We start from the raw sequence: 24358 nt of genomic DNA, 5'->3' as shown, positions 1-24358 counted from the left end.
CTATACTCACGGCACGAGGGGTGGTCGAGGTACACCGGGGACGGGTGCCGGTACGACTTTTGAACTGTGGAGAGGAAGAGGTCACTTTGCCAAGGTACGCTACAGTGGCAAAGTTATATACTGTTGACAACAATGCCATCACAACCGTTGAGCCCTTAGAATCGACCTGTCAGGTGGAAAATAACGGCTCAGATGGAGAATCGGAGGATTGGTGCCAACAGCTAGACGTGGGTGTAGATTCAACACCTACCCATCAAAGACAAGGGGTGTATAGATTAGTGACGGAATATGAACAGGTCTTCAGTAAACACCCATTGGACTTCGGACGGTTAGAAGGGGTGGAACATACAATCCCCACCGGTGACCATCCCCGATAAAAGAAAGATATAGACCCATACCGCCCGCTCACTATCAATGCGCGAAGGACATGCTGAGAGAGATGAAACAGGCCGGGGTAATAAGAGATAGTTGTAGCCCTTGGGCGGCCCCTCTGGTGATTGTCAAAAAAAAGGATGGAACCATGAGAATGTGCGTAGACTACCGGCGGATTAATAACATCACCCATAAAGACGCCTATCCCTTGCCTAGGATAGAAGAGTCCTTGACTGCTTTGAAATCAACTAATTATTTTTCCACCTTAGACTTAACAAGCGGGTATTGGCAAGTCCCTGTGGCTGAGAGAGATAAAGAAAAAACGGCATTCACCACACCAATGGGTCTAAGCGAATTTAATCGCATGCCGTTCGGACTCTGCAACGCATCCGGTACTTTCCAGTGACTGTTGGAATGTTGCCTCGGACACAAGAACTTCGAGACCGTCCTCCTGTACCTAGATGATGTGATCGTCTACTCAAAGACTTACGAACAGCACTTAACAGACCTGGCAGAGGTGTTCGAAGCCTTATCCAAGTATGGTATGAAAATCAAACCATCCAAATGTCACCTTCTCAAGCCAAAGGTACAATACTTATGGCACATCGTGAGTTCGGAGGGAGTAGCACCGGATCCCGAGAAAATAACTGCCATAAGGGATTGGCCAAGACCTACCAACGCAAAAGAAGTGAGGCAATTCTTGGGATTAGTGGGTTACTATCGTAGATTTATAAAAGGATTTACCAAATTGGCAGCGCCCTTGCAAGATGCTTTGATAGGGCAGACGAAGAAACCTTCAAACCGAAACCCTCCTTTTCAGTGGAATGACGAAAGAGAAGACTCCTTTGAACAACTAAAGAAGGCACTAACCGGAGAAGAAGTTCTGGCGTACCCGGATTACCATCAACCTTTCATCCTCTACACCGATGCCAGTAATGTGGGATTGGGAGCGGTGCTGTCACAAAAGCAAGAAGGTCGGGAGAAAGTCATCGCCTTTGCAAGTAGAAAACTCTGGCCTACTGAAAGAAATTCTGAAAATTATAGCTCCTTCAAATTGGAGCTACTGGCAGTAGTTTGGGCTGTGACTGAACGTTTCAAACACTATTTGACCGGTGCAGAATTTATTGTCTATACTGACAACAATCCATTGACCCACCTAGACACGGCTAAATTAGGTGCGTTAGAACAGCGATGGATAGCCCGGTTATCTAATTACAACTTCGTGATCAAGTATCGAGCAGGTCGCAAGAATGGAAATGCCAATGCCCTATCCCGGATGCCACACTTGAGAGATGTAGAAGAAGAAACGGGGGAGCTTGAAGAAATTGAACTACCAGCCTTTCATCAGCCCAAGGTAAAACATCGTCAGTCAAATACCTATCAGAAACAACAAGAAGTGAATTTTAATCCGTTAGCACACCATAGATGGGCTGACACCCAAGATAGCAATCCGGCTGTGAAGCTAGTGAAGGAACTATTGACTGAGCAAAGTGCATATCCCGATGAGGATGCCCCAGAAGAGACGCATCAACTCTGGAAAGAGAGAGGCAAAATGTTCCTGTATCAAGGGAAACTCTGTAGAAGATACACCAATCCGAAAACACATGAATTGGTTTGGCAGATTATCGTGCCTAAACAAGATGTGAGGATGGTCCTCGAGGCTTACCACAATGGTGCTGGTCACTTTGGTTGGAAAAAGCTAGAAGTACTTCTGAGAGAAAGATTTTATTGGGTCGGGATGAGAAAATCAATCGAACAGTGGTGTAGAAACTGTGGCCCGTGCAACCTCAGAAGGAACGATCAAAAGAGCCAAAGGGCACCACTGCAGCCCATAATCACCAAACAACCACTTGAACTGGTAGCCATGGACCACGTGAAGTTGACACCGAGCCGGTCCGGTTACGTCTATGCCTTGACCATCGTGGATCATTATTCGCGCTTCTTGGTAGTAGTACCTGTAAAAGATCTGACTGCAAAAACAGCAGCCAAAGCGTTCCAAACGTACTTTTGTAGACCCCATGGATATCCGGAACAGGTTCTCACTGACCAGGGTACAGCCTTTGAATCAGAGATCTTCAGAGAATTCTGTAATATGTATGGTTGCAAAAAGATCCGGACGACGGCCTATCATCCGCAAACAAACGGCTCATGTGAGAAGATGAACCATATTGTGATAGACCTACTAAAGACTTTACCTGAAACGGAAAGGAATCAATGGCCAGAGAAATTGCCTGACTTGGTGGATCTGTATAATCATGTCCCGGTGAGCTCTACCAACTGCACCCCAGCTTATCTTATGCGTGCAAGACCCGGCCAGTTGCCAATCGATCTAGAAATGGGAATTCTGAAACCAGACGCAGAAGTTCAAGACTCCAATTGGGATGTCGTACGGCAAAAGCAGTATCGCCAAGTGCAAGAGAGTGTGGAAAGAAGCCTCCAGCAAACCAGAGAAAGACAAGAGCGAACTTTCAACCAGAATGCTCTAGCAACTCCATTAAGACCGGGTGACCAAGTACTCAAGAGGAATCGTCGAACCAATAAACTGGATAATCAATGGGAAGCCGTACCCTATACAGTTTTACCAACAAGAATGGATAATCCTAAAATGTGTCTCATTAGCAAAAACGGAGGTTTAACATCTGTACTAGTGTCAAGAGACAATCTTAAATTATGTCCGGAAACGTTGAAAGAGCCAGAAGTTGTCCAGCCAGAATCAAAAGTTATTCAACCTATACAGGTTCAACCAGTAAAGGAAAAAGAGGAGGAAATGTATCACACCTGTATAGGAGACTTTCCCAAAACCCTACTAACATACCATGGTGCAGTAGTGGTTCCCATGGTGGCCTTTTATCCAACACCGAATCCAATATTAGAAGTCCCAAGACAGGAAGAGGCTGACCCCGTACTACAAGAGGTTCCAGGTCAGGAAGAACAGATTCCTGATCAGAGTGATCCCATTCACGGTGGACTTGCCAACCCCATAGTGGTGGAATTATCTTTAGCAGAGAGGGCAGATACTATATCCGCAGTAGACAGTAGTACACCACATAAAGAGACACCGCTATTACGTAGATCCCAGCGTAGTACCCAGGGTCAATTACCGGCCAGGTATGCGGATTACCAACTATAAGACTATAGTCATTGTTATCGTTCTGTAACGTTTAAGCCCAGTACCTACAGAGACTTACCTGTATGAACTTCTTGCATATTCTTGAACTTTTTATCAGCCCGGAAACACTAAATCAAAGCTCCGGAAAGACTGCTTTGTGAACTTTGCTTCCTAGTACCTTCAAGGATAGAACTGTATTAATGAACGCTATTTGAAGTGACTTTTTACAGAATTCCATTTTTTTTTGTTTCTTTGAGTGGTTTTTGTAACTTTTCATTTTTAAGACTCTGTACATATCAATTGTTATTTCAAAATGTTATCATCCCACAGTCCCGGAGTACTGTTCTTAACTAAGGGGGAATGTGGCGCCCCTAGGGATATTTGCCACAAAAATAGTTATTGACACCAAATACAAATATTAAAATAGTAAGACTGCACTACCATCTCCGGCCAGAAGGGGGAGCTCCAGAGACTCCCCTTGATCTATTCTGGTCTGAGAAAAGGATTGGCAGTTGGGTTGAGGAGCTGAAAGTGAGAGGTCGTATAACTGAACTCCTAACAGCCCTATGACGGATTATAGGCCTGTAATACCCATAGTAGGAAAAGAGGAATAGAGAAAAAGGACATTGTGAGAACCGGGTAGCAATAACCTCTACCCAGAATAGGCGCAGAGACGGATACCGGATCCGTGGCTATATTCATTAGATACAGTGCCTACAAGTAGTATTCAACCCCCTGCAGATTTAGCAGGTTTACACATTTGGAATTAACTTGGCATTGTGACATTTGGACTGTAGATCAGCCTGGAAGTGTGAAATGCACTGCAGCAAAAAAGAATGTTATTTCTTTGTTTATTTTTTTTTTTAATTGTGAAAAGTTTTTTCAGAGGGTCATTTATTATTCAACCCCTTAACCCCCCAGAATTCTGTTTGGTTCCCCTAAAGTATTAAGAAGTAGTTCAGGCACAAAGAACAATGAGCTTCACATGTTTGGATTAATTATCTCTTTTTCCAGCCTTTTCTGACTATTTAAGACCCTCCCCAAACTTGTGAACAGCACTCAAACATGGTCAACATGGGAAAGACAAAGGAGCATTCCAAGGCCATCAGAGACAAGATCGTGGAGGGTCACAAGGCTGGCAAGGGGTACAAAACCCTTTCCAAGGAGTTGGGCCTACCTGTCTCCACTGTTGGGAGCATCATCCGGAAGTGGAAGGCTTATGGAACTACTGTTAGCCTTCCACGGCCTGGACAGCCTTTGAAAGTTCCCTCCCATGCCGAGGCCAGGCTTGTCCGAAGAGTCAAGGCTAACCCAAGGACAACAAGGAAGGAGCTCCGGGACGATCTCATGGCAGTGGGGACATTGGTTTCAGTCAATACCATAAGTAACGTACTCCACCGCAATGGTCTCCGTTCCAGACGAGCCCGTAAGGTACCTTTACTTTCAAAGCGTCATGTCAAGGCTCGTCTACAGTTTGCTCATGATCACTTGGAGGACTCTGAGACTAACTGGTTCAAGGTTCTCTGGTCTGATGAGACCAAGATCGAGATCTTTGGTGCCAACCACACACGTGAAGTTTGGAGACTGGATGGCACTGCATACGACCCCAAGAATACCATCCCTACAGTCAAGCATGGTGGTGGCAGCATCATGCTGTGGGGCTGTTTCTCAGCCAAGGGGCCTGGCCATCTGGTCCGCATCCATGGGAAGATGGATAGCACGGCCTACCTGGAGATTTTGGCCAAGAACCTCCGCTCCTCCATCAAGGATCTTAAGATGGGTCGTCATTTCATCTTCCAACAAGACAACGACCCAAAGCACACAGCCAAGAAAACCAAGGCCTGGTTCAAGAGGCAAAAAATCAAGGTGTTGCAGTGGCCTAGTCAGTCTCCTGACCTTAACCCAATTGAAAACTTGTGGAAGGAGCTCAAGATTAGAGTCCACATGAGACACCCAAAGAACCTAGATAACTTGGAGAAGATCTGCATGGAGGAGTGGGCCAAGATAACTCCAGAAGACCTGTGCCGGCCTGATCAGGTCTTATAAAAGACGATTATTAGCTGTAATTGCAAACAAAGGTTATTCCACAAAATATTAAACCTAGGGGTTGAATAATAATTGACCCACACTTTTATGTTTAAAATTTATAAAAATTTAACTGAGCAACAAAACTTTTTGGTTTGTAAGATTTATGCATCTGTTAATAAATCCTGCTCTTGTTTGAAGTTTGAAGGCTCTAACTTATTTGCATCTTATTAAACCTGATAAATCTGCAGGGGGTTGAATACTACTTGTAGGCACTGTATAATACAGCAACCGGAAGGAAGTGAGGTGATATCAGCTTCACCAGGGTAAGACGCAGCAACAGACACAGAGTTCAATCTATACGACACCAGACATTATTATAGACCCATGTAGGCACAACAACTCATAAATTCATCATTTATCAGGAGGAGAATGAGTAAGTGATATGCCAGAACAACAATTTCAATTTAATAATTATTTTTATTGCATACCATAAACTTATTTTAAATCAATACATAGGTCATTTTTTCATACAAAAAATATATAGTGAATCCCACTAAAGTGTTACGTTAGATGCAGGGTGGAGTTAATAAGACTATGAGTACTCAGCTGTGAAAAAGGGGGATCATTAAAGTGCTTTAGTGCTAATTTCGTCACGCAATGAATGCTTCACAGCTTACAGGCACATCCCCCCACTCTCTTGTAACCGTACTCATGATACATGGTGTGGACACTCACAGATGAATCATCACATGGACTTGTATGCCTTCCCAACCGTAACACAATATCCACACTTTGTATCAAAAAACCAATCCAACGTTAGTACATAGAAGAAATTGGTTCTATTTACCCATAATAAGGTTAAACGTCCACCTCCAACCTGCACCGCATTCCCCAACGCGCGTTTCGCGTACAAATTGTGCTGCTTCCTCAGGGGGCTTCCCTGAGGAAGCAGCACAATTTGTACGCGAAACGCGCGTTGGGGAATGCGGTGCAGGTTGGAGGTGGACGTTTAACCTTATTATGGGTAAATAGAACCAATTTCTTCTATGTACTAACGTTGGATTGGTTTTTTGATACAAAGTGTGGATATTGTGTTACGGTTGGGAAGGCATACAAGTCCATGTGATGATTCATCTGTGAGTGTCCACACCATGTATCATGAGTACGGTTACAAGAGAGTGGGGGGATGTGCCTGTAAGCTGTGAAGCATTCATTGCGTGACGAAATTAGCACTAAAGCACTTTAATGATCCCCCTTTTTCACAGCTGAGTACTCATAGTCTTATTAACTCCACCCTGCATCTAACGTAACACTTTAGTGGGATTCACTATATATTTTTTGTATGAAAAAATGACCTATGTATTGATTTAAAATAAGTTTATGGTATGCAATAAAAATAATTATTAAATTGAAATTGTTGTTCTGGCATATCACTTACTCATTCTCCTCCTGATAAAAGACACAGAGTTCAGCGGTACTCCCAGTGGGGGTAAGCCGACAAAAAAAGGACTCGGGTTGTCCGTCGAACCAGAGCACAGAAGAGACAGATTGGGTTGGCAGCCAGTTCACATACAGCAGCAGGGCCATACAGAAACTGCGCATAATAAGAGGTGGAAATCCTGACAGGATCAAAGTAATTCAGAGTTCTTAAACAGACTCCGGTGACAGTATTGGTTGCAAATCCCTTTTTGTTAAAGTAAACTGGTTAAACGTTTCAGCGCCTCAGTCTTTCATTTGGACAATAGCCATCGATCCAGGATCGGGGTCACCACAGCTGAGAGGACCTGCTGCTGATCAAGTAAGTGTCTGTTCCTTCATGATATCCCTTACACTGTGCATCGCCTGAGGCCACAGCAGCGGGTCAAGCCACTAGTGACATCCCCCTCAAGAGACGGACCTCATTGATCTGGTGCTGGGTACATCGGTCTCACGGGCGTCACAACAGGACCCTTCTTTGATGTCACCTTCACAATTCTTGCATCCATTGAACTTGTGAGTTTTTGGAGAGTTTCTGCTTGTATTTCTTTGCATGAAGTTGGAATAGCCTCCCAGAGCTGCTGTTTGGATGTGAACTGCCTCCCACCCTCATAGATCTTTTGCTTGATGATCCTCTAAAGGTTCTCTATAGGGTTGAGGTCAGGGGAAGATGGTGGCCACACCATGAGTTTATCTCCTTTTATGCCCATAGCAGCCAATGACTCAGAGGTATTCTTTGCAGCATGAGATGGGGCATTGTCAGCATGAAGATGATTTTGCTCCTGAAGGCACGTTTCTGCTTTTTAGACCATAGAAGAAAGTTGTCAGTCAGAAACTCTATATACTTTGCAGAGGTCATTTTCACACCTTCAGGAACCTTAAAGGGCCTTACCAGCTGTTTCCCATGATTCTGGCCTAAAACATGACTCCTCCACCTTCTCGCTGACGTTGCAGCCTTGTTGGGACATGGTGGCCATCCACCAACCATCCACTACTCCATCCATCTGGACCATCCAGGGTTGCGCAACACTTATCAGTAAACAAGACTGTTTGGAAATTAGTATTCATGTATGTGTGGGCCCAATACAACCATTTCTGCTTGTGAACACTGTTTAAGGATGGCCGAATAGTAGGTTTATGCACCACAGCAAGCCTTTGAAGGAGCCTACACCTTGAGGTTCGAGGGACTCCAGAGGCACCAGCAGCTTCAAATATCTGTTTGCTGCTTTGTAATGGCTTTTTAGCAGCTGCTCTCTTAATCCGATAAACTTGCCTGGCAGAAATCTTCCTCATTATGCCTTTATCAGCACAAACACATTTGTGCTCAGATACAGCCACAAATCTCTTAACAGCATGATGATCACGCTTAAGTTTTTGGAAAATTTCTAATGTTTTCATCCCTTCACCAAGGCATTGCACTATTTGATGCTTTTCAGCATCATTTTCTTTCCCATGTTACTTGAAAACTGTGACCCGCTTAATAATGTGGAACATCATTTTTAAGTAGTTTTCCTTTAATTAGAATCACCTGGAAAACCAATTATCACATGTGTTTAAGATTGATTTCAGTGATCCATTGAGCCCTGAGACACAATACCATCCACGAGTTTATTTGAAAAACAAAACAATTAAATCTTTATGACACTTAAATCCAATTTGCATAATAATTTGGAACACAGTGTATATAACATAGCCACGTAGTATATTGTAGAGCCATGTAGTATATTGCACAGGCACGTAGTATATAACACAGTCACGTAGTGTATTGCACAGCTACGTAGTGTATTGCACAGCTATGTAGTATATTGGTCAGCGACGTAGTATATAGCAGAGCCACGTAGTATATAACATAGCCACATAGTATATTGTAGAGGCACGTAGTATATTGCATAGCTACGTAGTATATAACAGAGCCACGTAGTATATTGCACAGTTGACGTTGTATATAACAGAACCGACACAGCCACATAGTATATTGCACAGCTACGTAGTATATAACACATACGCAGCATCAATAGTTAAAAGTTGGGCACACAGGGTTAATAGCTGCGTTAAGGGAGTGCGTTACACCGCGGCATAACGCGGTCTGTTAACGCTGCCATTAACCCTGTGTGAGCGCTGACTGGAGGGGATTATAGAGCGGACTGTTATGGTTCTCAATGGCAAGAGAACATAGCCCAGCAAACATAGGTACTAGCTCTTGGAAGGATGGAAACTAAACTGACCATGAACTAAACCTGCCGCACAACTAACAGTAGCCGGGTAGCGTTGCCTACGTTTTTATCCCTAGACGCCCAGCGCCGGCCGGAGGACTAACTAATCCTGGCAGAGGAAAATATAGTCCTGGCTCACCTCTAGAGAAATTTCCCCGATAGGCAGACAGAGGCCCCCACATATATTGGCGGTGATTTTAGATGAAATGACAAACGTAGTATGAAAATAGGTTTAGCAAAATTGAGGTCCGCTTACTAGATAGCAGGAAGACAGAAAGGGCACTTTCATGGTCAGCTGAAAACCCTATCAAAATACCATCCTGAAATTACTTTAAGACTCTAGTATTAACTCATAACATCAGAGAGGCAATTTCAGATCACAAGAGCTTTCCAGACACAGAAACGAAACTACAGCTGTGAACTGGAACAAGATGCAAAAACAAACGAGGACTAAAGTCCAACTTAGCTGGGAGTTGTCTAGCAGCAGGAACATGCACAGAAAGGCTTCTGATTACAATGTTGACCGGCAAGGAAGTGACAGAGGAGCAAGGTTAAATAGCGACTCCCACATCCTGATGGAAACAGGTGAACAGAGGGGATGATGCACACCAGTTCAATTCCACCAGTGGCCACCGGGGGAGCCCAAAATCCAATTTCACAACAGTACCCCCCCCCTCAAGGAGGGGGCACCGAACCCTCACCAGAACTACCAGGGCGATCAGGATGAGCCCTATGAAAGGCACGGACCAGATCGGAGGCATGAACATCAGAGGCAGTCACCCAAGAATTATCCTCCTGACCGTATCCCTTCCATTTGACCAGATACTGGAGTTTCCGTCTGGAAACACGGGAGTCCAAGATTTTTTCCACAACGTACTCCAACTCGCCCTCAACCAACACCGGAGCAGGAGGCTCAACGGAAGGCACAACCGGTACCTCATACCTGCGCAACAATGACCGATGAAAAACATTATGAATAGAAAAAGATGCAGGGAGGTCCAAACGGAAGGACACAGGGTTAAGAATCTCCAATATCTTGTACGGGCCGATGAACCGAGGCTTAAACTTAGGAGAAGAAACCCTCATAGGGACAAAACGAGAAGACAACCACACCAAGTCCCCAACACAAAGCCGAGGACCAACCCGACGCCGGCGGTTGGCAAAAAGCTGAGTCTTCTCCTGGGACAACTTCAAATTGTCCACTACCTGCCCCCAAATCTGATGCAACCTCTCCACCACAGCATCCACTCCAGGACAATCCGAAGATTCCACCTGACCAGAAGAAAATCGAGGATGAAACCCCGAATTACAGAAAAAAGGAGACACCAAGGTGGCAGAGCTGGCCCGATTATTGAGGGCAAACTCCGCTAAAGGCAAAAAAGCAACCCAATCATCCTGATCTGCAGACACAAAACACCTCAAATATGTCTCCAAGGTCTGATTCGTCCGCTCGGTCTGGCCATTTGTCTGAGGATGGAAAGCAGACGAGAAAGACAAATCTATGCCCATCCTAGCACAGAATGCTCGCCAAAATCTAGACACGAATTGGGTTCCTCTGTCAGAAACGATATTCTCCGGAATACCATGCAAACGGACCACATTTTGAAAAAACAGAGGAACCAACTCGGAAGAAGAAGGCAACTTAGGCAGGGGAACCAAATGGACCATCTTAGAGAAACGGTCACACACCACCCAGATGACAGACATCTTCTGAGAAACAGGAAGATCCGAAATAAAATCCATCGAGATGTGCGTCCAGGGCCTCTTCGGGATAGGCAAGGGCAACAACAATCCACTAGCCCGAGAACAACAAGGCTTGGCCCGAGCACAAACGTCACAAGACTGCACAAAGCCTCGCACATCTCAAGACAGGAAAGGCCACCAGAAGGACCTTGCCACCAAATCCCTGGTACCAAAGATTCCAGGATGACCTGTCAACGCAGAAGAATGAACCTCAGAAATGACTTTACTGGTCCAATCATCAGAAACAAACAGTCTACCAGGTGGGCAACGATCAGGTCTATCCGCCTGAAACTCCTGCAAGGCCCGCCGCAGGTCTGGAGAAACGGCAGACAATATCGCTCCATCCTTAAGGATACCTGTAGGTTCAGAGTTACTAGGGGAGTCAGGCTCAAAACTCCTAGAAAGGGCATCCGCCTTAACATTCTTAGAACCCGGCAGGTAGGACACCACAAAATTAAACCGAGAGAAAAACAACGACCAGCGCGCCTGTCTAGGATTCAGGCGTCTGGCGGACTCAAGATAAATTAGATTTTTGTGGTCAGTCAATACCACCACCTGATGTCTAGCCCCCTCAAGCCAATGACGCCACTCCTCAAAAGCCCACTTCATGGCCAAAAGCTCCCGATTCCCAACATCATAATTCCGCTCGGCGGGCGAAAATTTACGCGAGAAAAAGGCACAAGGTCTCATCACGGAACAATCGGAACTTCTCTGCGACAAAACTGCCCCAGCTCCGATTTCAGAAGCGTCGACCTCAACCTGAAAAGGAAGAGCAACATCAGGCTGACGCAACACAGGGGCGGAAGAAAAGCGGCGCTTAAGCTCCCGAAAGGCCTCCACAGCAGCAGGGGACCAATCAGCAACATCAGCACCCTTCTTAGTCAAATCAGTCAATGGTTTAACAACATCAGAAAAACCAGCAATAAATCGACGATAAAAGTTAGCAAAGCCCAAAAATTTCTGAAGACTCTTAAGAGAAGAGGGTTGCGTCCAATCACAAATAGCCTGAACCTTGACAGGATCCATCTCGATGGAAGAGGGGGAAAAAATATATCCCAAAAAGGAAATCTTTTGAACCCCAAAAACGCACTTAGAACCCTTCACACACAAGGAATTAGACCGCAAAACCTGAAAAACCCTCCTGACCTGCTGGACATGAGAGTCCCAGTCATCCGAAAAAATCAAAATATCATCCAGATACACAATCATAAATTTATCCAAATAATCACGGAAAATGTCATGCATAAAGGACTGAAAGACTGAAGGGGCATTTGAAAGACCAAAAGGCATCACCAAATACTCAAAGTGGCCCTCGGGCGTATTAAATGCGGTCTTCCACTCATCCCCCTGCTTAATTCGCACCAAATTATACGCCCCACGGAGATCTATCTTAGAGAACCACTTGGCCCCCTTTATGCGAGCAAACAAATCAGTCAGCAGTGGCAACGGATATTGATATTTAACCGTGATTTTATTCAAAAGCCGATAATCAATACACGGTCTCAAAGAGCCATCTTTCTTAGCCACAAAGAAAAAAACGGCTCCTAAGGGAGATGACGAAGGACGAATATGTCCCTTTTCCAAGGACTCCTTTATATATTCTCGCATAGCAGCATGTTCAGGCACAGACAGATTAAATAAACGACCCTTAGGGTATTTACTACCCGGAATCAAATCTATGGCACAATCGCACTCCCGGTGCGGAGGTAATGAACCAAGCTTAGGCTCTTCAAAAACGTCACGATATTCAGTCAAGAATTCAGGAATCTCAGAGGGAATAGATGATGAAGTGGAAACCACAGGTACGTCCCCATGCGTCCCCTTACATCCCCAGCTTAACACAGACATAGCTTTCCAGTCAAGGACTGGGTTATGAGATTGCAGCCATGGCAATCCAAGCACCAACACATCATGTAGGTTATACAGCACAAGAAAGCGAATAATCTCCTGATGATCCGGATTAATCCGCATAGTTACTTGTGTCCAGTATTGTGGTTTATTACTAGCCAATGGGGTGGAGTCAATCCCCTTCAGGGGTATAGGAGTTTCAAGAGGCTCCAAATCATACCCACAGCGTTTGGCAAAGGACCAATCCATAAGACTCAAAGCGGCGCCAGAGTCGACATAGGCATCCGCGGTAATAGATGATAAAGAACAAATCAGGGTCACAGATAGAATAAACTTAGACTGTAAAGTGCCAATTGAAACAGACTTATCAAGCTTCTTAGTACGCTTAGAGCATGCTGATATAACATGAGTTGAATCACCGCAATAGAAGCACAACCCATTTTTTCGTCTTAAATTCTGCCGTTCACTTCTGGACAGAATTCTATCACATTGCATATTCTCTGGCGTCTTCTCAGTAGACACCGCCAAATGGTGCACAGGTTTGCGCTCCCGCAGACGCCTATCGATCTGGATAGCCATTGTCATGGACTCATTCAGACCCGCAGGCACAGGGAACCCCACCATAACATCCTTAATGGCATCAGAGAGACCCTCTCTGAAATTCGCCGCCAGGGCGCACTCATTCCACTGAGTAAGCACAGCCCATTTACGGAATTTCTGGCAGTATATTTCAGCTTCGTCTTGCCCCTGAGATAGGGACATCAAGGCCTTTTCCGCCTGAAGCTCTAACTGAGGTTCCTCATAAAGCAACCCCAAGGCCAGAAAAAACGCATCCACATTGAGCAACGCAGGATCCCCTGGAGCCAATGCAAAAGCCCAATCCTGAGGGTCGCCCCGGAGCAAGGAAATCACAATCCTGACCTGCTGAGCAGGATCTCCAGCAGAGCGAGATTTCAGGGACAAAAACAACTTGCAATTATTTTTGAAATTTTGAAAGCAAGATCTATTCCCCGAGAAAAATTCAGGCAAAGGAATTCTAGGTTCAGATATAGGAACATGAACAACAAAATCTTGTAAATTTTGAACTTTCGTGGTGAGATTATTCAAACCTGCAGCTAAACTCTGAATATCCATTTTAAACAGGTGAACACAGAGCCATTCCAGGATTAGAAGGAGAGAGAGAGAGAGAAAGGCTGCAATATAGGCAGACTTGCAAGAGATTCAATTACAAGCACACTCAGAACTGAAGGGAAGGAAAAAAAAAAAAAAAAAATCTTCAGCAGACTTCTCTTTTCTCTCCTTTCTCTGTCAATTAATTTAACCCTTTTTTGGGCCGGTCAAACTGTTATGGTTCTCAATGGCAAGAGAACATAGCCCAGCAAACATAGGTACTAGCTCTTGGAAGGATGGAAACTAAACTGACCATGAACTAAACCTGCCGCACAACTAACAGTAGCCGGGTAGCGTTGCCTACGTTTTTATCCCTAGACGCCCAGCGCCGGCCGGAGGACTAACTAATCCTGGCAGAGGAAAATATAGTCCTGGCTCACCTCTAGAGAAATTTCCCCGATAGGCAGACAGAGGCCCCCACATATATTGGCGGTGATTTTAGATGAAATGACAAACGTAGTATGAAAATAGGTTTAGCAAAATTGAGGTCCGCTTACTAGATAGCAGGAAGACAGAAAGGGCACTTTCATGGTCAGCTGAAAACCCTATCAAAATACCATCCTGAAATTACTTTAAGACTCTAGTATTAACTCATAACATCAGAGAGGCAATTTCAGATCACAAGAGCTTTCCAGACACAGAAACGAAACTACAGCTGTGAACTGGAACAAGATGCAAAAACAAACGAGGACTAAAGTCCAACTTAGCTGGGAGTTGTCTAGCAGCAGGAACATGCACAGAAAGGCTTCTGATTACAATGTTGACCGGCAAGGAAGTGACAGAGGAGCAAGGTTAAATAGCGACTCCCACATCCTGATGGAAGCAGGTGAACAGAGGGGATGATGCACACCAGTTCAATTCCACCAGTGGCCACCGGGGGAGCCCAAAATCCAATTTCACAACAGCGGACACTGACTGCGGGGAGGAAGGAGCGGCCATTTTGCCGCCGGACTGTGCCCGTCGCTGATTGGTCGTGGCTGTTTTGCCGCGACCAATCAGCGACTTGGGATTTCTGTGACAGACAGAAAGACAGACAGAAAGACGGAAGTGACCCTTAGACAATTATATAGTAGATTACAATAATGGATCATCTGTAAAATCAAAAGACATTGGTTCCAATGCACTAAAATATGGAAAAAGATCAAAGAATTCTAAACAACCAAACAGTAGTAAATCTGAGTCTCAAGTCTTATGGAAGTAAGCAAAACAGCTAAGTGTAGGTCAATCTTGTCTTATTTGGAAACCTAAAGGCAAGAGGCAGGATAGCTACAAGGTTGTTTTATTTCCTCCAACATGACCTTTTATATTTGACATTTCCTACATGCTATTTTTCTGAAGTTTTTTTTCTGTGGAGAACAAACTACACATAGAACAAGCTGTTTTTTATTATAAAAACAAAAACCAGGAAAGTTAGAGCAAGCATGTATGACTCCCTATAACGGTAATGAGTGACAATAAGGTTGGAACTTTTCCAGAATCCACTATGAGTATGTGCACACGTTAAGTATTTGCTGGAGAAATGTCTACACATTTTTTGTCAGCAAAAACAAGCGTAATATAGGCTTTTTATGTGTTTTTTTCACTTGCTTTTTTGGTGAAGATTTTTCCCCACTCATTAGTATGGGTGAAATCTGCAGCAAAAAAGGCTGAAAGAAATTACATACTGCAGATTAAAATCTGCACCAAATCTGCAAGTCACAAATAAGCAACGTGTGCATGAGACTTCAGGATTCTTATTCTCGTTACTAGTGTCAGGAAATCAGTGCAGAAAAAAAAGTGACAAATCTGCAATGTGTGCACAGGTCCTATAGGACTAAATGAACACTGTACAAACAAGTCATTGTTAAAAGGAGTTAAGAAGTCCACTGATACCCACAGAATAGTATCACACTTTCCCTTAGACCACTAACCTTTCTGAATGTGCACCCCTAAACTGGTGGTCCAGTATGTGACCTTACACCACCCATCCCTTCTTTAACCACATTTCTCAAATAACAGCATTTTTTTTCATAAAAGGGATTTTTTCACTATAACATTATTTAATTACTGGTGTGTAGTATATGAAAAATTTGATAACATGAACAGTAAATGATATACAAAGCAGATAGTCCCTTTACACGTACAGTTAGGTCCATATATATTTGGACAGAGACAACATTTTTCTAATTTTGGTTATAGACATTACCACAATGAATTTTAAACAAAACAATTCAGATGCAGCTGAAGTTCAGACTTTCAGCTTTCATTTGAGGGTATCCACAATAAAATTGGATGGAGGGTTTAGGAGTTTCAGCTCCTTAACATGTGCCACCCTGTTTTTAAAGGGACCAACAGTAATTGGACAGATTCAATAATTTTAAATAAAATGTTCATTTTTAGTACTTGGTTGAAAACCCTTTGTTGGCAATGACTGCCTGAAGTCTTGAACTCATGGACATCACCAGACGCTGTGTTTCCTCCTTTTTGATGCTCTGCCAGGCCTTCACTGCAGTGGTTTTCAGTTGCTGTTTGTTTGTGGGCCTTTCTGGCTGAAGTTTAGTCTTTAACGAGTGAAATGCATGCTCAATTGGGTTGAGATCAGGTGACTGACTTGGCTATTCAAGAATATTCCACTTCTTTGCTTTAATAAACTCCTGGGTTGCTTTGGCTTTATGTTTTGGGTCATTGTCCATCTGTAATATGAAACGACGACCAATCAGTTTGGCTGCATTTGGCTGGATCTGAGCACACAGTATCTCTGAAGACCTCAGAATTAATTTGGCTGCTTCTGTCCTGTGTCTCATCATCAATAAACACTAGTGACCCAGTGCCACTGGCAGCCATGCATGCCCAAGCCATCACACTGCCTCCACCGTGTTTTACAGATGATGTGGTATGCTTTGGATCATGAGCTGTACCATGCATTTGCCACACGCCTTTCTCTTTCCATCGTTCTGGTAGAGGTTGATCTTGGTTTCATCTGTCCAAAGAATGTTCTTCCAGAATGGTGCTGGCTTTTTTAAATGTTTTTTAGCAAAGTCCAGTCTAGCCTTTATATTCTTGATGCTTATGAGTGGCTTGCACTGTGCAGTGAACCCTCTGTATTTACTTTCATGCAGTCTTCTCTTTATGGTAGATTTGGATATTGATACGCCTACCTCCTGGAGAGTGTTGTTCACTTGGTTGGCTGTTGTGAAGGGGTTTCTCTTCACCATGGAGATTATTCTGCGATCATCCACCACTGTTGTCTTCCGTGGGCGCTCAGATCTTCTTGCATTGATGAGTTCACCAGTGCTTTCTTTCTCAGGATGTACCAAACTGTAAATTTTGCCACTCCTAATATTGTAGCAATTTCTCGGATGTTTTTTTTCTGTTTTCACAGCTTAAGGATGGCTTGTTTCACCTGCAAGGAGAGCTCCTTTGACCGCATGTTTACTTCACAGCAAAACCTTCCAAATGCAAGCACCACACCTCAAATAAACTCCAGGCCTTTTATCTGCTTAATTGAGAATGACCTAACGAAGGGATTGCTCACACCTGTCCATGAAATAGCCTTGGAGTCAATTGTCCAATTACTTTTGGTCCCTTTAAAAACAGGGTGGCACATGTTAAGGAGCTGAAACTCCTAAACCCTCCATCCAATTTTAATGTGGATACCCTCAAATGAAAGCTGAAAGTCTGAACTTCAACTGCATCTGAATTGTTTTGTTTAAAATTCATTGTGGTAATGTCTACCACCAAAGTTAGAAAAATGTTGTCTCTGTCCAAATATATATGGTCCTAACTGTACATTTTAAATTGTATGATCACGTTGTTTGATTCATTTAGCATTTTTTTTTAGATACAAAAAAATCACAGGCACAAATCAGCCCAGGATAATTCAGAGTGTATTAAACCACAATTTAATCTTTATTAAATATTTCAATAAAAACATTAGCAAAAGAGACCAGAGTGCTGCTGATAAAGTGCAGGGATGTATAACACAACCAAAGTATTACAAGTAGCACCAATAGAAAAAAATTTTTGATGCTGTACTATACAGCCAACCTATTCTTACCTACTCCAGAATATTTGTAATATAATGCTGCAATGCATGCTATACATATTAATGTATGAAAGCAACTGTGCACGAAGGTTGTATCAATTAGATATTGACCATATCAGGCACTTAAATGTAGACACTGGTAAGGTGACTTCCAAGCCTTCGTCAGTGGGATTCCTTCTAGAGTAGGTAAGAATAGACTGGCTGTGTAGGACAGTCACACTGCATCTTTGTATTGAAATATTTAATAAAAATTAATGTGTGGTTTAATAAAATCTGAAGTATCTTGGGCTTATTTGATTTAGCATTTTTATTCTAGTTCTGGCTACTTTTTTGAAAAGTGGGCGGATCTTTGCTGGGAAGGATGTTGCCAGGTGCCGCAAGACAATTCATCATAATCTATGCCATGAAAGTGGCATATGGTCTTATAGATGTATTGTCACGAACCGTGTAGGAAAGGCTAAGTGCAACACGGAGGGATTAGGGGAAGGGAACCCAACACTAGGGAAAGGGGAGTGGAGACCCCTGGGCAGATCTAGCGTCACCCTGTCTGCCCTAAGCTTCCCTATATAGGTTCCGCACCTATCACCGAGCAGGATATGTAACCCCTGCCTGACCCTGGCAATAAGCCCTGCATAGGGAAGGACAGGATCAGCACTAGTTAATCCCCACTACCACTAAAGGCAGATGGGGTACACAAACAAATTTCACTATATAATGTAGAGAAAAATGGGGGAAAATTCCAATTGTGAAATAACAAAAAATCAACAATTTCGACATTGTTTCCAGAATTTTGTTTAGACGATTACGGGGATCCCAAACTTGTATAATTTTTGTTTTCAATTTTACTTTTGAAAATTAAAATAAATTCAGAAATGTGTTTTCATTGAGAGACTATTTTGGAGTATATACAATATTTTGATTGTTTTATTACATTTTTTTGTAGGATTTGCAGGGACCAAAAAATGGCAATTGTTGTATTTTATTATTTTTTTTTGCTTTACAGCGTACACTGTATGGGTTAACAAAAAAATGGGGCAGCACCAGCAAGATTAAAAATGGAAAATGGGTGCAAAGCCCAGGGAAAACCAAACCTTAGTAACATTCAAAAATAGAGGCAGAACTCCAAGGTCAAAAAAATGAATTGTTTATTGATGCAGTGTGATGGCGATGTTTGGAAAGTTCCACATTTGGAATGTCGCCATCACAGTGGGTCAGTAAACGATTTATTTTTTTTGACCTGCTTTTGAGTGCTGCCTCTATTTTTGAATAATATTGTATGGATTAAATAACTTCATGTTGATACATCAGACTTTTTTGGACACGGTGATGCCAAATGAGGTGGTTTTTTAAAATATTTTTAATAAAATAATTTTTTTTTTTAATTAATATTTTTAAATATTTTTTTAATTTTTTTTATAGGGGATTTGAGGAGCTGATCTTCTGATCTCTTATTCTATATATTGCAATACAACTTTAGTGCAATATATGAGTAAATTCACGGTCTGTTATGAAATCCAACCTGTGGCTGGGCTTCATAGGAGTATCAACAGGGCACCCATTGGCACCCTGTTATTACGCACATTCAGGTTTTTTTTTATTCAGTCTCATTGCCACAGGTGTATAAAATCGAGCCCTTAGCCATGCAGTCTGCCTTTACTGACAATTGTGATAGAAGGTGTTGTGTGGCATTATAATAGGATGCCAGCATTGTAACAAGTCACTTAATGAGATTTATACCCTCCTAAATATTCCATGTTCAATTGTGAGTAGTATTATTGAAACGTGGAAGTATCTAGTTACCACACAACTCTGCCACGAAGTGACAGACCTTGTAACATTACCGAGTGGGGTCACCGAGGACTGGCACGTAGTGCATAAAAGTTGCCATAAAAATCACTAGCACTCTGTTGACTCTGTCACTGCAGCGCTCCAAACCTCCTCTGGCATCAATATCAGCACAAAAAATTGTATGATAGGAGGTTCATGCTATGGGGTTCCATAGCTGGACAATGAAATGTAAGCCATATGTCACCAAATACAATGGCAGTCATCTGATAAAGAGCTGTAAAGCACACCACCACTGGACTGAAGCAGTGGAAATGTGTTCTGTGGAGTACCGAATAACGCCTCTAAGTCTGGCTCAGACCACTTAGTTCATGTGAAGGGACATCTTATTCCTTCAGTACAAGACATTTTGGACAAATGTTTATGTCCAACGTGGTGTGAACAGTATGGGGAAGGGCATTTACTGTTCACTCATGTTTGTAACCCCGTGCACAAAGCTGGGTCTATTAAGGCATGGCTGGGTAATTTTGGTGTGGAAAAACTTAACTACCTCGCACAGAGCCCTAACCTTAACCTCATTAAACACCATTGGGATAAATGGAGATTGCAAACCATGCCCTCTTGTCTAACACCATTGTCTAACCTCACAAATGCTGTCCTGGATAAATGGGCAAAGTTTTCCACATACACGCGTCAAAATGTTATATAAGGGTATGCGCGCACGGCAGCATACCCACATACTTTTTGTAGCAGAAGATGTTTCAGGTAAATGCGGGTGGTGCGTCTTTTCTGACGTCTTTTTTTATTGTCTTTTGTGCCAACTCTGCTTTCAGTATTTTTTTTTTTATTATTGCATATATATAACATAATGGTTGCTTCTAAGCTGAAGTCGCTAGACTGGACAATAGACTGGTCACTCTTTTTAGTCAGTTGATCGCTTTCGAAGCCTGAAGTGGACAACAGAAGTGACAAAAGATGGAACATATGCATAGCAAGTTTTGACATTGTAGTTTATATATTCATTCTTTTTGGCATTTTTTTTAGTGCTATTTCAGGTGGGTTCCAGGCACAATCAACATGAAAAAGACGTCTAGTGCACATACCCTAAAGTCTTTTCAGAAGAGTGAAAGCTGTTTTAGCTGCAAAGTAGGTGTTAGGGCTAGCGGAACGCACCCAGTAAATATAGAGGTTTTATTATAATAGATGCGTTCGCAGCCCGGGGTCCACCATGCAGGAGAACCTGCTGCTAGCAAACGGAACTATAAGGCGGTATGAGCTAACCCTGTTACTTCACAGAGTAGCCAAAACTCAAAGCACTGCGCCCTGTTTGACTTCACAGTGGCACAGGCTAATTACCCAACTGAGAGCAGTCAGTGGTCATGCATGCACACAAACTCGCCGGAGGTGCCAGCATGCTAGGGGCTTATTTCAGCCGGGTCTCTGAACACAAACTCACATGACCACACTGGCGCAAAGCCGTGCGGCCATGCGAGCCTTAAATAGTTGCAGCACATACAGGACCTTCCTAGAAGGACCAATGAGAGGCTGCCACAGAGCGTGAGCACCTACAGGACCTTCCTGAAGGACCAATGGCCTTAGCTGCAGTATCTGATCATGTGACCCTCGATCTCCACTGAGAGATCTTACTCTGGGCATGCTCAGAACGAGAAAAGCAGGACTTAGTCCCAGAAGCGTCTGCTCGCCGCTGCCCAGCACTGACTTCAATGGCAGAAGCAGGAAAAGCAGCAGTAACTCTTTGTACAGAGTCAGACTGAGCGAGACGCTGGGACCGACGTCTCCGCTGAGCAGGCTCCACTGCGGCAGGAGGAGAATGGGAAACCGCAGCGGAGATGGCCCGAGATTCCCCCTGTGCAGAGCCCTAACAGTGGGGACCAACTACATAGTATCGCCTATGGATCTGGGCTGGGATGCCATAAAGTCTCCTTTAGGTTTACTCTATAGGTGTCCCAATACTTTTCTTTCCACATAGTATATACCGTATTTTTTGGATTATAAGACGCACTTTTTTCCCCAAAAATGTTTGGGGAAAAATGGGGTTGCGTCTTATAATGCAGATATACCTTACCGGCCGCAGGCTGGGATGAGTGAGTGTTCGGAAGTGCGGTGCGGCGTGCCGCTGTGGGTGTCCGGTGCTGCAGATGTCTGGTGTTGCGGGTGTCCGGTGCTGGGGGGGCTCTGCCGCCATCTTTTGAAAGCCCAGAGCCCTCACAGTGACACGGTTTCCTATGTGGTGGACTGGACTCCAGGAAAATGGCTGCCGGCCGGGGGCGGCGCATGCGCAAATGGAGATCTCGGCACCAAGATCTCGGGAGATGAGATCTCAGCACCGCATTGCACGTCCGAACAGCCAGCCCCTCATCCCAGCCTGTGGCCTGCAGCAACAAGTTTTTTTTTCCTATTTTCTCCTCAAAATTTGGGGTGCGTCTTATAATCCGGTGCGTCTTATAATCAGCAAAATACAGTAAGTATGAAAAATTAATGAAAAGCAGTTTGGTGCTTTCCCCAATGCCAGAATATTTGCAAAGTTTAGGATAAAAACCTACCTTTTTTGTTTTCCTGTATTGAAGGCCCCTTTCTGTATGTCTTATATCGAAGAATTCAGGATTCTGTGTGTTCAAATCAGTAACAATATCTGCCCACCTGAAATGTAAATGGTAAACTAGTATGTAGTGTGGATTGCATGCTACACTCCAAGGATATACTTGGACATTAAGTCATCTGTTCAGAACATTAAACTTTCAGGATAATTTCTTAGAAAAAATAAAAAGGGAAAGGGGGTGGGGCATTAAAAGATGAACACAAGTTGCGCAACAGTTGCTACGTAAGCTGTTTATGTCCTAGAAGTTGCATGCTAGTAAAAAAAACAGTTTTTCTCAAATAACCGTTCAAGATAGCACCACGGGAGGATGTCATCCCACCCTAAGGCTGCCATCACACTATCAGTATTTGGTCAGTATTTTACATCAGTATTTGTAAGCCAAAACCAGGAGTGGAACAATCAGAGGAAAAGTATAATAGAAACATATGCACCACTTCTGCATTTATCACCCACTCCTGGTTTTGGCTTACAATACTGATGTAAAATACTGACCAAATACTGCTAGTGTGACGGCAGCCTAATAGGGACAGGAAACACAAGGAGGTCAAATAGCCCCTCCTAAATCCTATCTCCAGTGTCTTTCCTGTCCCTATTGGGATGAAGAGGTCATACCAGCGGTGCTCTGTGGCCGGCAGCAGAGACTGCTATGTACCTGGATAACCCGGGCAGCGGAGAACAACTACTATGCCTCCCCATGTTGCTCCTGTCTCCTCAAGCGCAGGACTCCTATCTCTTCTGTGCCTGCGGGTAAAGTTTGATGGTGTTTTGGCTGGGTGCCTGCCTGAGCTCCCCAGTCTCACTCCTCTCCCTCTGTGTGCCGACACACGGGGCCGGAGGTGACGTTGAACTCCAGGCTCCTCCAGTCAGCGTCTCTTCCAGTTGCGTCCCACGATGGAACTCCTGTTCAGTGAGCTCTTGATTACCGGAAGTGATATTAGACGCCGGGCGCTCCCTTATAATGTCACGTCCGAACGTCCGGTTGCATTCCATGCTGCAACGCATGCTTCTAACGGTAGCTGTTACAAGCAGGATTCGGCGGGAGGATAACCGCCAGTGATTATAGGGCCCACCACCCCTTGTTTTCACAATTGGACCAGGGGAAGCAGTCTCGTATAATTAAATGAGGGTGCCAGGTCAGGTCACTGATATATAAGTGCCCCGTACAGAAGACACCCTAAGATAGGACCAATCCTTTTAATGTTATGGAGGGTGTATGTTCTTCCTGCTACAGATCTGCAGAGCCCAGCACTAATCCAATGCCAGTAAGTTTCCTGGCATTTGTGGAAGAGCTATTGGAAGAGGGAGAATTAACCATAACCCCAAACGTAGCCCTAGAGAAAAATAAATATTATTTTTCCTCCTAAGATATGGAAGAACTCATTACTACAGTAAGGAATACCATCAAGGTAGTGGAGGAGAAGACCACCCGAACAATTCATGAAAAGATGTTCGAGGCCTCCAATCAAAAAAGAAGATGGTATTTCCCATAATCGAAAATGTTCAAATCCTAATCTTGGATGAATGGGAATCTCCTGAGAAGCGGCTAAATGTGTCTGGTGAAGTAAAAGGTTAATGGTAGATGAGGAAATTTGTATAAGTTGGTCTGAAATACCAAAGGATGATATCCAGATAGCAAGAGTGGTTAAGAAAACGACATTACCATTCAAAGATTCCTCTCAGCTTAAGGATCCTTTAGAATGGAAGATGGACAGTTTGTTAAGGAAATCCTGGGAGATTTCGGCAGCCCCACTGGAGACAAATGTCGTCTCTACATGTGTAGCACGATCTAGATCAGTTGGAAGATCATCTTGCTATGCTCACTCCCAGGGAGAATATATTGGCAAAGTCAGTGATAGTTGCGGCAACATCTTCAGTTCTGTCTAACTCTGTAAGACGTGCACTCTAGCTAAGGTCATGGAATGGAGATGTGGCTACTAAAGTTAAGCTTTGTTCCATTCCCTTCCAAGGAA

General features: G+C 43.7%; 1 protein-coding gene across 1 annotated transcript in view; it reads right to left on the bottom strand.

The window, feature by feature from the left end:
* BIVM (basic, immunoglobulin-like variable motif containing) overlaps positions 1-24358 on the bottom strand; it is an 82176-nt gene that overhangs the window by 6073 nt on the left and 51745 nt on the right. The window contains exon 9 of the mRNA XM_077297056.1: positions 22333-22429. Within this exon, the coding sequence (XP_077153171.1) occupies positions 22333-22429 (97 nt within the window). The remainder of the gene's footprint in view (positions 1-22332; positions 22430-24358) is intronic.

The sequence above is a fragment of the Ranitomeya variabilis genome, chromosome 3, assembly GCF_051348905.1.
Source record: "Ranitomeya variabilis isolate aRanVar5 chromosome 3, aRanVar5.hap1, whole genome shotgun sequence".
NCBI lineage: Eukaryota > Metazoa > Chordata > Amphibia > Anura > Dendrobatidae > Ranitomeya > Ranitomeya variabilis.
This window is presented reverse-complemented; position numbering and strand designations above follow the sequence as displayed.